Source organism: Erythrolamprus reginae, chromosome 1 (genome assembly GCF_031021105.1).
Source record: "Erythrolamprus reginae isolate rEryReg1 chromosome 1, rEryReg1.hap1, whole genome shotgun sequence".
Taxonomy (NCBI): domain Eukaryota; kingdom Metazoa; phylum Chordata; class Lepidosauria; order Squamata; family Dipsadidae; genus Erythrolamprus; species Erythrolamprus reginae.
The window spans coordinates 178,851,394-178,868,181 of NC_091950.1; the positions used below are offsets into that span (position 1 = coordinate 178,851,394).

The 16,788-nt window shown below is 44.2% G+C and overlaps 1 protein-coding gene across 1 annotated transcript in view; it reads left to right on the plus strand.

Annotated features, from left to right (window-relative positions):
• Window positions 1–16,788, plus strand: part of GALNT13 (polypeptide N-acetylgalactosaminyltransferase 13) — a 290,475-nt gene that overhangs the window by 252,236 nt on the left and 21,451 nt on the right. The window contains exon 11 of the mRNA XM_070731536.1: window positions 9,233–9,367. Within this exon, the coding sequence (XP_070587637.1) occupies window positions 9,233–9,367 (135 nt within the window). The remainder of the gene's footprint in view (window positions 1–9,232; window positions 9,368–16,788) is intronic.

The following is a 16,788-nucleotide window of genomic DNA, read 5'->3' on the forward strand; positions in this document are numbered from 1 at the left end:
GCACTTTAGTTATTTATTTTAAATTAATGCAAGAGTCCTTTATTTATATAGGCCAGCATAATCTGAAATGGCACTAAGTAATTCTATATATTTTCTCCATACATTTAAAAAAATCTCTTATGTGAAAATGTCTCTTAATTGTCCAAAAATATATGAATGATAAATTAATAATTAAAGCATTTGTCCTTCTTGCATGCTATTAGAAGTTGGTTATACAAACTGTATTTACATACGTATAGTTGGAGTTTACCATAAGCCTTTGCAACATTCTTTTGTAATGAATTTTGTATCATGTGTAACTAACTATTAGAATATTAACAATGAATTGTGATTAAATCTGTTTTAAATCTTTTTCCTTTATAATGCACCTAATTGTTAACTTAGAATGATTTGCATGCATTCTGTAATTGGTAATGCAATCAAATTCAATTTGTATGCTTCACCAAAGGCAGCATTCTGTAGTTAATTGGCAAAAGGTTGCTTTCAACAATTAAGAGAGAACATTTTTCTTTTACTTTTGATTAGAATACTTTTAAATTGTTTGAGGGATGAATTCAAAATAATTGGGAGCCTTGTAAACGATTAAAATAGATGCCTCTTATTATATTGCTTTAATTTCACTTAATTTTATTCTGACCAGGATCTGGCTGCAAATCAAGTGGCAGCTTGGAATTGGTAATTTTACCTCTCCCCTTTATATTGTTTCTTATTAACAAAACTTAACAATAAGAGTTGGAAGGGACCTTGCAGGTCTTCTAGTCCAGTGTTTCCCAACCTTGGCAACTTCAAGATACAGTAATACCTCATGATACATAGAAACATAGAAACATAGAAGACTGACGGCAGAAAAAGACCTCTTGGTCCATCTAGTCTGCCCTTTTACTATTTCCTGTATTTTATCTTAGGATGGATATATGTTTATCCCAGGCATGTTTAAATTCAGTTACTGTGGATTTCCCAACCACGTCTGCTGGAAGTTTGTTCCAAGGATCTACTACTCTTTCAGTAAAATAATATTTTCTCATGTTGCCTTTGATCTTTCCCCCAACTAACTTCAGATTGTGTCCCCTTGTTCTTGTGTTCACTTTCCTGTTAAAAACACTTCCCTCCTGAACCCTATTTAACCCTTTAACATATTTAAATGTTTCGATCATGTCCCCCCTTTTCCTTCTGTCTTCCAGACTATACAGATTGAGTTCATTCAGTCTTTCCTGATACGTTTTATACTTAAGACCTTCCACCATTCTTGTAGCCCGTCTTTGGACCCGTTCAATTTTGTCAATATCTTTTTGTAATTGGTGACAGGAGGAGGTTCGTAAGGTGAAAAGTTCGTAACATGAAACAAAGTTTCCCATAGGAATCAATGGAAAAGCGATTAATGCGTGCAAGCCCAAAATTCACCCCTTTTGCCTCATTTCCGCCGGCATTCGGATTTTGTTCGGGTGTGGGTGGAGGGGGGGGGAGACGGGGGGAGACAGCGCAGGCTGCCCGGAGGGAGCCTCGTGGGTGGATTAACAGAAAAGTCAACAGTTACTGTCCGGCTTGCAATGGGACTGGAAGGGAAGGGAGGGAAACGCAAGGGCGGTTTGTACGTGCGTCTTCTCGGATTTCCTCCCTCCCTCCTTCCCCCTCTCCCTCCTGGCCTCCCTCCTCCTCCTCCTCCTGTATTCCGCCTCCCTCCCAGCCTCCGGGCCACATTCTCTGCGCCGCCGGCCGGCCGGCTGTCATCTAAAGAAGCAAGAAGAGGAGGAGGAGCTGGGCGCCTTCCTCCACCACCACCGGCGCCCAGCTCCTGGGCGGGTGGGCGGGCGAGGAAGCGTGACCGACCGGCTCAGGCTCCGGCTAGGACGGGGCGGGCAGCGAGACGGGGCGGGCAGCGACTGGGGTTGGCGGCGGTGGCGGCGAGGCTCTGCCCGACTCGAGGCTCGTGGCGCCCGACGCAGCAGGCAACATTGTCGGCTGCTCCGGGCCGCTCCCGGAAGTGGCCATGGGAGGGCGAGCTGCCTCAGGGAGGAGGAGGATCGGGCGGGACCAGGTGGGGGCTGGAATTTCTCCGCTGGGAAGAAGCGGCGATGGATCCTCCATCTACCTTTGTCGGCTGCTCCGGGCCACGGGGGCGAGGATGAAAGGGCGGAAGGCGTGCTCGGCTCTGCCGCTCCAGCCCTTTTCGATCGGCGCGGGAGGCAGAAGAGGCGCGGCCAAGCGAGACGGGGAGGGCAGTGACTGGGGGCGGTGGCAGCGAGGCTGTGCCCGACTCGGGGCTCGTGGCGCCCGACGCAGCAGGCAACATTGTCGGCTGCTCCGGCCGCTCCCGGAAGCGGCCATGGGAGGGCGAGCTGCCTCAGGGAGGAGGAGGATCGGGCGGGACCAGGTGGGGGCTGGAATTTCTCTGCTGGGAAGAAGCGGCGATGGATCCTCCATCTACCTCTGTCGGCTGCTCCGGGCCACGGGGGCGAGGATGAAAGGGTGGAAGGCGTGCTTGGCTCTGCCGCTCCAGCCCCTTTTGATCGGCGTGGGAGGCAGGAGCAGCCGACAGAGGTAGATGGAGGATCCATCGCCACTTCTTCCCAGCGGAGAAATTCCAGCCTCCACCGGGTCCCGCCCGATCCTCCTCCTCCCTGAGGCAGCTCGCCCTCCCATGGCCGCTTCCGGGAGCGGCCGGAGCAGCCAACAATGTTGCCCGCTGCGTCGGGCGCCCCGAGCCCCGAGTCGGGCACAGCCTCGCCGCCACCGCCGCCGCCCCCAGTCGCTGCCCTCCCCGTCTCGCTGCCCACCCCATCTCGCTCGGCCGTGCCTCTTCTGCCTCCCGCGCCGACGGAGCAGCCGACAGAGGTAGATGGTAGATGGAGGATCCATCGCCGCTTCTTCCCAGCGGAGAAATTCCAGCCCCCACCTGGTCCCGCCCGATCCTCCTCCTCCCTGAGGCAGTTCGCCCTCCCATGGCCGCTTCCGGGAGCAGCCTGGAGCAGCCGACAATGTCGCCCGCTGCGTCGGGCGCCACAAGCCCTGAGTCGGGCACAGCCTCGCCGCCACCGCCGCTGCCCCCAGTCGCTGCCCGCCCCGTCTCGCTGCCCTCCCCGTCTCACTCGGCCGCGCCTCCTCGCCCGCCGCCCGCCCAGGATTCAGACCTGCTGCCTCACCTCACCCCCGCCGCCGGCCCGATCCTGCGCCTCCTGCTCCCCCCCCAGCCAAAAATACAAAGGTGGTCTGCCGCCGCCCACGGAGCAATGGGAAGCTGAAGCCGCCAGCGGTTTCAGACTCCCTTTGCTCCAGGCTGCTCCACCCTGCCTGTCATGCGGCGGCAGACCGTCTTTGTGTTTTTCGCTGGGGGGGAGCAGGAGGACCTTCCTGACTCCCTCCCCCAGCGCCGGACCTCCTGCCCTCCCTCCCAGACAAAAACCCAAAGTGGCCTTCCGAACCCGAACGTTTTCCGTCTTACCAACCTGCCACCGCCGCCGAGAAGCCCCGCCGCCCGGCTGTCACCTTTTAAAACAGCCGGGGGGCTTCCCAGCAGCCTCCCAAAGCCGAACGCCAAACCCGAACATCCGGCTTCGGCTTTGGGAGGCTGCTGGGAAGCCCCCCGGCTGTTTTAAAAGGTGACAGCCGGGCGGCGGGGCTTCCCAGCAGCCTCCCGAATGCCGAACCCGGAAGTTCGGATTTGGTGTTCGTAACATGAAAAACGTTCGTAAGAAGAGGCAAAAATTTTAAGAACCCCGGGTTCGTATCTCGGTTTGTTCGTAAGACGAGGGGTTCGTATCTTGAGGTACCACTGTATCTGGACTTCAACTCCCAGAATTCTGGGAATTGAAGTCCAAATATCTTCAAGTGGCCAAGGTTGGGAAACACTGTTCTAGTCCAACCTCCTACACAAACAGGTGACCTTATACACGTAATGGTGAACCTATGGCACGCTTTCCACAAGTAACATGTGGAGCCCTCTCTGCAGGCACACGAGCCGTTGACCAGCTCAGCACCACTGCTCATGTGCGAGTGCTTCCCGCTGGCCAGCTGACTGGCCAGCCCGTGCCTTCCCAGATCTCTGGAGATTCCACCCCAGCGCTGTTTGGGCACGCAAGGCTGTCTCCCTCCCCCCAGCTCCATTTGGGGAAAGAGAGTTTCCACCCCTCCCAGCTCTGTTTGGGGGAAGAAGTTTTTTCCCCTTCCCAACTCCATTGGGGGGAAAAGGCTCCACCCCCAGCTCTGTTTTGGAGGCTTTTACCCCTCCCACCTCTGTTTGGGGAAAGAGATTTCCCCCCTCCCAATTCCATTTGGGAAAAGAGGCTCCCCTCCCATCCCCAGTTCTGTTTAGGGATGGGAGGCTTTCCCCCCTCTCCCACCGCTGTTTTGGGATGTGAGGCCAAAACTGGATAGGGGTCACGCGGGCATGTGCAGTGGGTCTCATGCTCATGTGAAGGGGATGTGACATGCGGGCGGGGCATTGCATTATGTTTGTGGGCACTCACTTTTGGACCTGAGGCAAAAAAAGGTTCGACATCACTGCCTTATACAATTTCAGACAAATGGCAGACCAATCTTTTCTTAAAAACCTCTGGTGATGGAACTCTCACAACTTCTGAAGGCAAAGTGTTCCACTGATTAATTGTGGTCAGTGTCAGGAAATTTCTCCCATATTTCTAGCTTGCTTCTCTCCTTGTTTAGTTTCCATCCATTGTTTCTTGTTCTACCCTCAGGAGCTTTGAAGAATAGCTTGACTCCCTCTTCTTTGTGGCAGCCCCTGAAATATTGAAATACCTGAAATCATGTCTCCCCAGTCCTTCTTTTCACTAGGCTAGACATACCCAGTTCCTGCAATCTTTCTTCATGTTTTAACCTCCAGTCCCCTAATCATCTTTGTTGCTCTTCTCTGCACTCTTTCAGAATGCACTATTTTTTTTTCTTTCTTCTCTTTTCTGCACCATTTTCTTTCCTCTCTTTCATTCTTTCCTTTTTCAGTGTCTATTTCATCTTAATTTTGTTCATTGTTACACCCCAAATTTAACCAACTACAATTCTGCTATAATGCTGCTGCATCTAAAATCTTTTGCTGTTCCAGTCTTGTCCAGTACATATTGGGGAGGGGGGAGGGAGATCCACCAACCGTGCGTAAGGAAGCCAAAATCATAAAAAGTGCACCGTATCCTTGCGATGCAAATTTTGTCCTTTCATACTTGTGTTGCAACATTGCATTCAAGTACATAAAAAGTAGATTTTGCATCACCAAGTGCAGTGTTGCATCATATCACACATATCATTTTTAATCCCTCTTGCCTTCTTCACACACACACACACACACACATACCATCTATGGTATGTTCTGTGTGTTTATCTAAGCATTTCAAATCTAAAAACCCACCAAAGATATTCCTATCACATTCAGATTTTGAATTAAAGGAGATTTAGCATGTTTCCATATATCTTTTCCTGGAGAAACGACCATCAATAGATCTTATGAAACTTGAATTTTATTTATGTATTTATGTTTATTTATACAAATTTTATACACCCATCTCCAAGCTTAAAAATAAACTAAACACGCAAGCACAACGAACAGCCCTGGAAAATAAAGTTTATTCACTTCTACAGCTTGATTCATGGGGGCAGATGCATTTTCTTAGGCCCACTTTGACTAGGGGAAGAAGACAAAATAGCAAGGGAAATGGTGTAATCCAATTCTTGTATTATCTTATATTCTCCCTTCTCTTGAGAAATCCAAAATAAGGACTTGCTTTGTATGGCTGCCAACACAGTCAGCCCTCTAGAAATTATGCTGAAAAAAAACAATGTATCCACCTCTCCTGCCTCTAATAATTGGATGAGTCATGTTAATAATTGTCATGTGCTATTTTTAATATTTATAGCCTGACTAATTAAGCTATTTGAGAACTTATGTTTCACATTTATATAACACTGTAAGGTACTTTACAAGGCTGAATTCTATCATCCCTAAAATTAACTTATAAGGAGTTCAGTAATATTACCTCACATTTCAGGGACCATTTAAGGCACAGGTTGTTTATCAAGTTAATTGCCATTAGAAGACTTGAGCCAAGTGCGTTTGATGTAGATCTTAAATGTCTCCCAGGCTATGTCAACCTATCAATATATCAATTTAACAATACAACAGTAATGGCATACATGAAAATTAAATCACATAGTTGAATTATACTTCTCAAAAACCTGAATATTTTTTTAATATTCTCAACTGTATCTCCATTAGAATCAACCTTTTCATAAACAACATTTGAGTATTTATTTATATGATTAAAATATCCCAAAGCTTGAACTTATTATTGGTGCTTTATTTTTGGCCTCCTAGCCGCTCCCTGTGTTCAGAGTTTATTTTTATGTTTTAATTGCTTGCCACAGTTTTTAATAGAATATTGTAATAGAGTGTATGACATCTAGGCTTCCCTAGTCACTAAAATGGTCTTGCAATCAAAATCCATTGTAGTAATTCTAGGGTTTTTTTAGCAGAATCAACTCTATTTTTCTATGAACGTCTGCTAGGAATCTTGGAGTAATTAATGGTTTATACAGGCAAGGCAATTGCCAAGAATATCATTACAAACTATTCTGAAAAAGAAGCACTATGTTTGACTACTAAAATTCAAGCCCCATTAAATTCAGTGACGCTTCCTTCCATAAAAATACAGTGTGTGCAACTTTAATCTTGGTAATCAAGTAGAGTACAACACAATTCCATATGTGTTTCTGTAATACAGTGCAATACTCAATCTGAGTATTGTATTGGCAATTCTGTGTTAGCAAAAACTTCAGAAGAGAAGGATTTAGGGGTAGTGATTTCTGACAGTCTCAAAATGGGTGAACAGTGCAGTCAGGCGGTAGGGAAAGCAAGTAGGATGCTTGGCTGCATAGGTAGTGGTATAATAAGCAGGAAGAGGGAGATTATGATCCCGCTATAAAGAGTGCTGGTGAGACCACATTTGGAATACTCTGTTCAGTTCTGGAGACCTCACCTACAAAAAGATATTGACAAAATTGAATGGGTCCAAAGACGGGCTACAAGAATGGTGGAAGGTCTTAAGCATAAAACGTATCAGGAAAGACTTAATTAACTCAATCTGTATAGTCTGGAGGACAGAAGGAAAAGGGGGAAGTTGATCGAAACATTTAAATATGTCAAAGGGTTAAATAAGGTTCAGGAGGGAAGTGTTTTTAATAGGAAAGTGAACACAAGAACAAGGGGACACAATCTGAAGTTAGTTGGGGGAAAGATCAAAAGCAACATGAGAAAATATTATTTTACTGAAAGAGTAGTAGATCCTTGGAACAAACTTCCAGCAGACGTGGTTGGTAAATCCACAGTAACTGAATTTAAACATGCGTGGGATAAACATATATCCATCCTAAGATAAAATACAGAAAATAGTATAAGGGCAGACTAGATGGACCATGAGGTCTTTTTCTGCCGTCAGTCTTCTATGTTTCTATGTTTCTAACTTTAACTGTACAAGAATATTCCTGAATAGCGATGTATAGGATCTCATTCTAAAATTGCTTTTCAGAGAACACGGTCTAATTCATTGTATTACTTCCCTTTTCATATAGTTAAGATAGCAGATAATCCTCGCTTAATGATGGTGATTGGGACTGGAATTTCTGTCACTAGGCAAAGTAGTTGCAAAATGCAATGTCACATGACTGTTGCTTAGCAATGGCAGTTCTGGCACTTGCTGTTATTAAGTGAATTTCACAGCATTATTAAGCATAATATTATGCTATCGCTGTTTGCGACCTCCTGTTGGCTTCCTCATTGACTTTGTTGGTGATCACATAACTGCAAGATGCTGCAATTTATAACTGTGAACTAGTTGCCATGAGGTCAGGTCAGGTTCACATGACTACAGAAATTCTATGATAGCTGCAACAACAAGAACTAGTTATAAATATTACTTGTCGAGCACTGTCATAAATTCAAATGGTCAGTAAATGAGTGGTTATTACATGAGGACTATCTGTACATAATACAGATTAGGAAACAAAATACACATTCCCTACAGCTCATCTGTCATCTGAGGTCAAAGCTGAAATTTTTTTTTTTAAAGAAAATATAATCTTTATTGAAGTTAAATAAGGGAGGGGATGCATAAAGCAAAAGGACTATGCAAATATTGGTACAAATGTATATGAATTTGAGTACAGTGATCCCTCAATTTTTGCGGGGGTTGCGTTCCCAGACTGCCCGCGAAAGTCGAACTTCCGCGAAGTAGAGATGCGGAAGTAAAAACACCATTTTTGGCTATGGACAGCCAAAAACTACCCCCGCACACCCTTTTCCAAGGCCGCGCAAGGAGCCGGGCTTGAAGTTGGGGGCAGGGAGCGACGAAAGTGCGGAGGCCGGCAAAGATTGTTTTGAATGTCGGCTGCCCCCACCACCCCCAACGCCTTTTGCCCCCTTGCCGCTACCCCCCGCCCGCCCAATCCGCCCCTCTCACCAGCTTTCTTGGGGCACGGGTCCTCCTGCAGCAGCACTGGTGACTACGGCTTCTCGTCGTCCTCATTCGGCCGCTAACTGCTCTGAGCGTTTTGAGAATGCCCGCCCCGCCCCTCTCGCAGTCCCTTAGCTGAGAGCGCTTTTGTCCCAGCTGTCAGCGAGGGGGCTGCAGGAGAGGCGGGGCAGGCATTCTCACAGAGAGAGAACAACAGACAGAGCGAGATAGAAAGGAGAGAGGGAGAGAGAGAGGGAGAAAGAGAGAGAGAGAGAGAGCAAGAGGGGAGAGAGTGGAAGGTAGAGAGAGAGAGAGAAATGATAGAAAAAAGGGGAGACAAAAGAGAAATGAGAAAATGATTGAAGCAGAGAATGACAGGAAAGAGAGAAAGAGAGAGAGAAGTGACTCTTGGTGATGATGTATGATGTTATCGGGTGGGAAAAACCGTGGTATAGAAAAAAACCCGTGGAGTATTTTTTTAATTAATATTTTTTGAAAACCGTGGTATAGCCGTTTCGCGAAATTTGAACCCGCGAAAATCGAGGGATCACTGTATACAATTATAAGTCGAAGTACACACTTATATACATATATAAGGAAAAAACTAAGCTGAAATCTTTCTTGTGTGCATTCACAACCATTGGAATGGCTAGGCAATGGATGAAATGGGAGTTGCCAGGTTTGAAACAAAATATGTGTTTTCTGTATGCTTTCCATGTCCATGCTAAATTTTTCTCTTAAGCATTAGCTGTTATTTTACCAACAGGCTCTCTCTCTTCCAGGTATTTTCATACACTGCCGACAAGGAAATTCGCACAGACGATTTATGTATGGATGTCTCTAGGCTCAATGGGCCTGTAATTATGCTGAAGTGCCATCACATGAGAGGAAATCAACTTTGGGAATATGATGCCGAGGTATTTATTCAAATAGAGAAATGAAGCATATTTGAACAATATTATTGCTTGTCTGCAGCTAACAAATAAAAGGCTACAGCAGTAATTCTCAGCTTTGCTGACTTTAAGATCTGCATGTTGGCACATTCAGCGTGTTGGCTGGGGAATTCTGGGAATGATAGTCCACAGGATATTAAAAGTTGCTAAGGTTGAGAAGGCTCTTTAGTACACAGGTCACCAACTGGTGGTCCAAGAACCACTGGTGGTCCGCAAGAAAATTTTGGTGGTCCATGGAGAAATCTTGGCCCCTGGGCTGGATATGTCCGAGAGTAATTAAACCAGCTTGCACGTGGTAACACAAGGCTGCACCGTCCAACATCACCCGCCCACACGCTGGCCCCCACTCTTAAAGTCAAGCGCAAACCTCACCTTGAGTATAGTGCTGTGAGCTGGAACAGAAGGTAAGATCAAGAACTCGATGTGCTCAACTGAACAGCTACCTGGGGATGGGGCGGGAGGTTCAGCCACCTTTCAGGCCTACATCTCTCCTCCTGTGCGTCCTCTGGGTAGAAGACCAGAGAGAAAGTGCCTGCTAGATTGGTCCCCTGCAAAGTCTCATCTCTCTAGGAGTCTGGCCAAAGTTTCCCATGCTGCTTCAGTGAAGACTCCTCAAGAGAGACAAGTTTTAGGGGGACAAGCTGGCATCCGCAATGGACAGTGCACCTAGGTGGGAGAGCTGCAATGGGCCAGTCCTGTGAGTGTGACTACTACAGCTCTGAAATATGGGACCGACCATGGTGGGGCTGGAAATCTCTGCCCTGGAGTGGCACTTGCAATGTTCAACTTTGCAGGTGGTGCAATATGCAAAAAGAGGTCATGACTTTTATTACTCTTTTTCTTCTCAATGTATTTCTTTCTATATTAATTAGTAAAATGTACTTACGATAATTATATGTAAACATACAAAATATAAAGTAATGTATCAGAAAGGTAATAGAAATGGATTAAGATCTGTTAAACTAGAACAAAACATGTGAGAAATATTGCTTTTACTCCTTATTCTTTTTTTTTCTTTTTCTTTTTTTCTTCTTTTTTATTTCTGGAAAACAATAAAGATACTTTACAAAAAAAAATATGCAAAAAGAAATGCAGCCCTCGCCAGCTAGAACAAAATAATGGTGATGTTATGGGGGAGGGGATGCGCAAGTGGGCCAAAGCAGGGGTTGTGATGGCTGGAAGCTGCAAGAGCAAAGCGCTACTTGCATTTGAATGGCATCAGCATTCTGTCTTGGTATATATGTGCCAGCCGGTGACACAAGGCAATCCTTGACTCCTGCCACTTGGATCTCAGAGAGGTAAACACCATACGGTCTGGGGAGCAGCAGTACTGGTGTGGGAGCTGTGCATCCAGGAGAGCCTCCCTTACAGGACTGGTGGTGCCAGCCGGTGGTGGCATGTTGTGCCCAGAGCTTGGGCTCTCCGCAGCAGGTGAGGCGGCTGCACTGCCCAAAGTGGTGAGGCTCTGGCTGCACCATAAGTGAGAGATCCGCTTACAGCAAGAACCTAGCTTGAGCCTCTCTGAGAACCTGCCAGACGCCCATGGCTGTATAGCCTTTGCCACTCAGCTCCACATGGATTTGGGGCAGCCAGCGCTGGTGACAGGGCTGTGGTTGGAGCTGGGCAAAAAGCTGCACTCCCCTGGCAAGCTGAGCCATCCCATGCCTGTTTTTCTGCGTGCCCAACATGCTGACCGTGGGCCACCTTCCTGTTTTGCAGAAGGAACTGTGGCTGCTGCTAGTGGCAGAGCAGAGCGACCTTGGGGTTGCTTCGGGCAGGTGGATGGAGCAGGCGACTTGGCCATGCCCGGTGACCCCAGCAGCCTCCCACAGGTGGAGGGAACCGAAGGGACCACATCCCTGCAGCCAGTGGCTTTTGGAAGCGTAAAACTGCCAGAGAAGCCCATGAGGTCTGGACTGTGCTCCCCAAGTGCCCGCCGGGGGAGCCCAGATCCCCTTTCAAAGCCCACATGGCAGGCAGTGTGGTAGTGCCAAGCAGGAGCCCCAGTGGATGGGGTATTGGGCGGGACAGAGCCGCTAGAGCACATGTGCCAGGGCTCAGCCAGCCGCTGGAGGTCTTGGAATGGCTGGGCAGAGCAGCCCTGGCCCAGCTGCAGCCCCCACAGTATTGGAGTGGTGGGGGTCTGGTTGTATAATTGGGATGGCCCCTCCCTGCCCCACAGTGCCAGAGCCACGTGCGCACCGATAGCTCTGCGCAGTGAGGAAGAACAGGTGGGCGGCAGGAGGCACATGTGGAGGTGTTTGTTCAGGCAGCTGTAAGGTAAGGCCAGCTGGGAGGGAATGCCCTCCAACTACAGGCAGGGGATGAGGGGAAGGCTTCAGTGTCCGACTGCCTCCACTTTGCTGTCCTCTGGGTCAGGGCTGTCTGAAAGGGGTTTTGCAAGAGGCAACTGGACTTTCTTGGTTTTTCCTTGAAGGATGTTTTACTTCTCATCCAAGAAAAATTGAAGAAGCTAAAGGACTTCAAGGAAAAACCAAGAAAGTCTTGTTGTCTCTTGCAAAAGCCCCTTTGGGTGAGAGGTCACTGGCAAACGGTGAAAATGTAGGGGTTCCAAGCTCCAATCTGCCCTGGGAGGGTGTTCTTGGTTTTCAGAAGGTCATTACTAAAATGTTTTAAAAGGTTAAAAAGAAAGTTGGCCATGTCCACCCAATCACATGACCCAGTCACATGACCCCCAAGCCCTGCCTACAAAACCAGTGACACCCCCCTCCCCCCCCAAAAAAGATTTCACCACTGGATTTAAAATTATGACTTTGGTAGTCCATGAGGTCCAAAAGGTTGGGGACCCCTGCTTAGCAGGTTGGTAAATTTGATAAGAAATGTTTTCACAATTGTTTCGTCCCTCTTTCAGATACATTGGGAGGTGTAGGTGCTAACTTTGCATCCCTTTCCCCCTATAACCCCATCTCTCATGTGAATGATTACCACAATAACCTCTTCTAACCTAAGATCTCTGTATAATGGAGCCTAAAGGCAGTGAATCTCATTTGTTAGGTTATTCAGGGCACTTAAAGAGGGTATTCACAACATGTGGCAGCATGACAAGTAAGACCTGTTTTCTTTTAGAAGGCATCTACAGCTGCTCCAAAAACTACTTCCCTCAGAATATGGATGCATGAAATGACTTCATTTCAGGGACTCTTTTTAGCCATTTCTCCACTTCCTTACAAAACAGGATTGCACAGGATTTAAAGAATGAGGATAAGCTGTCATAATTCCTATGCCTCTGATCTGAAGTGAGAAAGTCTATAAGATTATAAGGTATTGACTGGCTTGGAAATCAGACAATTCGGTCTGCTTTCCTTCGCCACCTCTTAGGCATGGAAACATTCTGGTGGAAAGTATTTGCACAAATCTGAATCGGCCTTAGAGTCTTATAAATAAGAAAAAGTTATTGACAAAAGGATAAAGCTAGCATATTAAACAAAGTAATGAGGCACACAGTTAGGAAATTGTGTTAATTTCTACTTCAGAAAGTTGGTATAGTTATTGGTAGTTCTTCTATTTATTGAGGTGAACTATTCTAGCAGGGATCTAGATTAGATGGACCAGCAAATTCATCTTGAAGACCTATCAGAGAACATCCTACAAAGGGTATTAAGCTAGATTTTTTGTTTGGAGGAGTAGGTTGTATTAACAGCTCTCCCCTCTTCTGAGTAGTTGGCAACAGCAGAAATAAGCAAAAGGGTAAACAATCAAATAAATTGTGTCAGCATTTTACTACATAAGTTGAGTGAGGAAGAAGCTAGTTTTTAGACTTCCTTCTATATTTGTAGAAGGACATCGCTTGACACTGAACTTAGTGAAACAGAGCCGATAGGACTATGTCCAAATGGTTGGTTTGTTAATATATAAACAAGCCATCAATCTATGTTTGTATATATTTGAGTAACTTAACTTTAAATGTACTGCTGTGTGATGATTGGCTATGGTGTTTTAAGTTTGCCAGAAGAGGGAGCCAGAGATCATAGTTGGAAGCTGATGTGCTCCGGAATGCTGATTCAATCATGATTGACTATGTTTCTGATAAGGAGTTCTGTGTGAATCTCTGTTACTCTCTGAAAATATTGAAGTGTTAATTAGCTGTAAATCTTTGTTTGATGTTTAAGACAAAGACAGCCTGGTAAGAAGATTATAGTACTTCTTGATATTGACTGACTAAATGTTAATGGCCTTGACTGTTTAATTGGAGTGTGCTATCTATCTAAAAGTAAACTATTTTGTACACTTTAATGAACCTGTTCATGACTGGATCATTACTCATCATTTACTGGATATCTACTACAATCCCACATTCCTAAACGTAGATCCCTGGTAACTGATCATTTTTCCTTATCAAGAGCAGCTGTTGCAGCCAACCTAGTGTTAATTTCAGATTTGACAGATGGGTCTTCATCACACTGGGATTATACTTTCATGTTCACGTGGAAAATATATTCCTATCTACTGTAATTTTGAACCTTACAATTTATGCAGTGATCCGCTTCCCAATAAATGAGCTATATTTATTATTTCAAGGAAGTTTTCATTATCTGGGAATGATATGCTGCATAATAAAACATGCATTCCCATAAAATATTGTGACTAGGTTCATAATTCTTCATCCATAAATACTAAGCCAGCAGGATGTTTGGGATGCAAAACATATATTATGCAATTTCATTACTCCAAGAAGACATGTTATAAATATAGGAGATACAGTCAGACGGTTGCAGCATGGAAAAGGAAAGAACAATCCATGCCATTTCACTGACAAATATTTAGCTGTAGTTTTATGGGAAAATATTTAAGAAAAATAGAATGGGATGGAATGGAACAGAATGGAACGGAACAGAACAGAACAGAATAGAATTCTTTATTGACCAAGTGTGATTGGACACACAAGGAATTTGTCTTTGGTATATCATATACATATCATATACAAAAAAACTGTATATGATACATATGTGTATTACTTTTCTACCTTGATATGCAGGTTTTTATTATTTATTAAATTTATAATTTATTTTTTGCTGTTATTACTGATTTATTACTATGTGAAAGCTCAAGTGATTTTATTTATGGTTTTTTTTTAAAAAAAACAGCTGACAGTTTTATAATATTTGTACAATTCAGTATTTAAATAACCAACTATAATAATAGTTTGAAACTAGGTTTATAAAGAGAGATAAATAGTTTGCAGCAAATGTTACCATGTGGCATATTTGAAAATAAATTTCATCAGAGTTGTTTTAAGATATGTCTTAGAAGCTCATAAAAAGTCACAATTGCAAAATCAGAATCAGCCATTAGATGGAGCCAAGAAAAAGGAAATATTTTGTAGTTCTATGATAAGAAACTCATAGAAAAAGCAATTTGTCTGAGGAATTATTTTGTTGTATTTGCTAGCTTACAAAATTGAGTTAAGAAAGAGAAAAACCCACAACATTCCAAATGTATTATGGTAAAGTAAAAATGTATTTTTGTTGAGTTATCATTATTGTGATTTACAAATAGTGATTTGATTTAAGCTATTTCAGTTTTTTATAAATTGTAAATGGAAATGGTTATTTCACTTTTTATAAGGATTATTAGAATTTTATTTAATGTCAGTATAACATCAAAGTCTCTCTACTCTTAGTGTTCTATATGCTTTTTTTTTCAGTAAGCATTTACTGAGTAGTGAAAACAGAGGAGTATTGAGGATGCTTGGCTGCATAGCTAGAGGTATAACAAGCAGGAAAGAGGGAGATTGTGATCCCCTTATATAGAGCGCTGGTGAGACCACATTTGGAGTACTGTGTTCAGTTCTGGAGACCTCACCTACAAAAAGATATTGACAAAATTGAACGGGTCCAAAGACGGGCTACAAGAATGGTGGAAGGTCTTAAGCATAAAATGTATCAGGAAAGACTTAATGAACTCAATCGGTATAGTCTGGAGGACAGAAGGAAAAGGGGGGACATGATCGAAACATTTAAATATGTTAAAGGGTTAAATAGGGTTCAGGAGGGAAGTGTTTTTAATAGGAAAGTGAACACAAGAACAAGGGGACACAATCTGAAGTTAGTTGGGGGAAAGATCAAAGGCAACATGAGAAAATATTATTTTACTGAAAGAGTAGTAGATCCTTGGAACAAACTTCCAGCAGACGTGGTTGGTAAATCCACAGTAACTGAATTTAAACATGCCTGGGATAAACATATATCCATTGTAAGATAAAATACAGAAAATAGTTTAAGGGCAGACTAGATGGACCATGAGGTCTTTTTCTGCCGTCAGTCTTCTATGTTTCTATGTTTCTATTGAGGCAACCCAGCCACCTTAAGGAACTTATTCATCTTAAATTCTGCTGAATTGGACCTAGGAAGTCCCAGGAACTATGACATTATCAAATGACTCAGTTGAACTCTAGTGCAGGGCTGTCAAACTCATGGCTCACGGGCAGGATATGTCGTGGGCTGGCCACACCCATGGCCAGTTTAGCAAAGGGGGAAAAGTCATGTTATATCACATGGCGATGCCATGACGGTGCGAGTTTGACATCCGTGTCCTAGCACATTGAAGGTGATTGATATATGGTGACTCTGTATTCTTAAAAACTCAATATTCTTTAATATTCCCCACATGCTCAGAAACACATTGCAAGCCGAAACACAGTTGAGGATCTTTTCAGCTGTGCTTCAGACAAAGAATAAAGTATTAAGATGAGGGTGGGTGGGAGGGCTTCTTCCAACACAGAGACGTCAAAAAAAAAATCGCCGAAAATTGCATCATTGGTGGGTTCCTATCGATGCAGCACTCTGGATCGCATCAATAGGAAGCCACAACTGCCTCCGTTTTAGTATCTTTATCATATCTTTACTGCAATTACATTCTTAAATACCAATCCATCTTTATGCCTTGCTTCTCCAATTCTTGAGTAGATTTCATTTCTCCCTCATCTGTTAGAATATTTTCAGTATTTTGATTGAGACTCAGAAGCAAACTGGCAATTAGTCCAGCTTGTGGAGCAGAAATGTAATATATTGTACACTGCCATTACATTCTGTGTCCATTGAAATAACTAGGCAGGCCCATTTAAAAATCCTCAATCTTCTTTCCCTAATGCCATTATTTCCTGAATGGAAAAATATAGATATCAGGTAGATAGAATTTATTTATTTTTTATTTATTTATTATTTAGATTTGTATGCCGCCCCTCTCTGTTTTTTTCCTTTTTGAAGAGCGAAGGTTTTGGGAGGGGTGGATGTAATGTAAAAATTTTGGTGATGTGATGATGATAACTGTACTTTTTGTGAAGATTGGAGGATTATATTGCTTTCGGTTTTTATCTTCCTTCCTTCTCCCTCTTCCTCCATGCCCTCATGTAGTATGCAACTGGA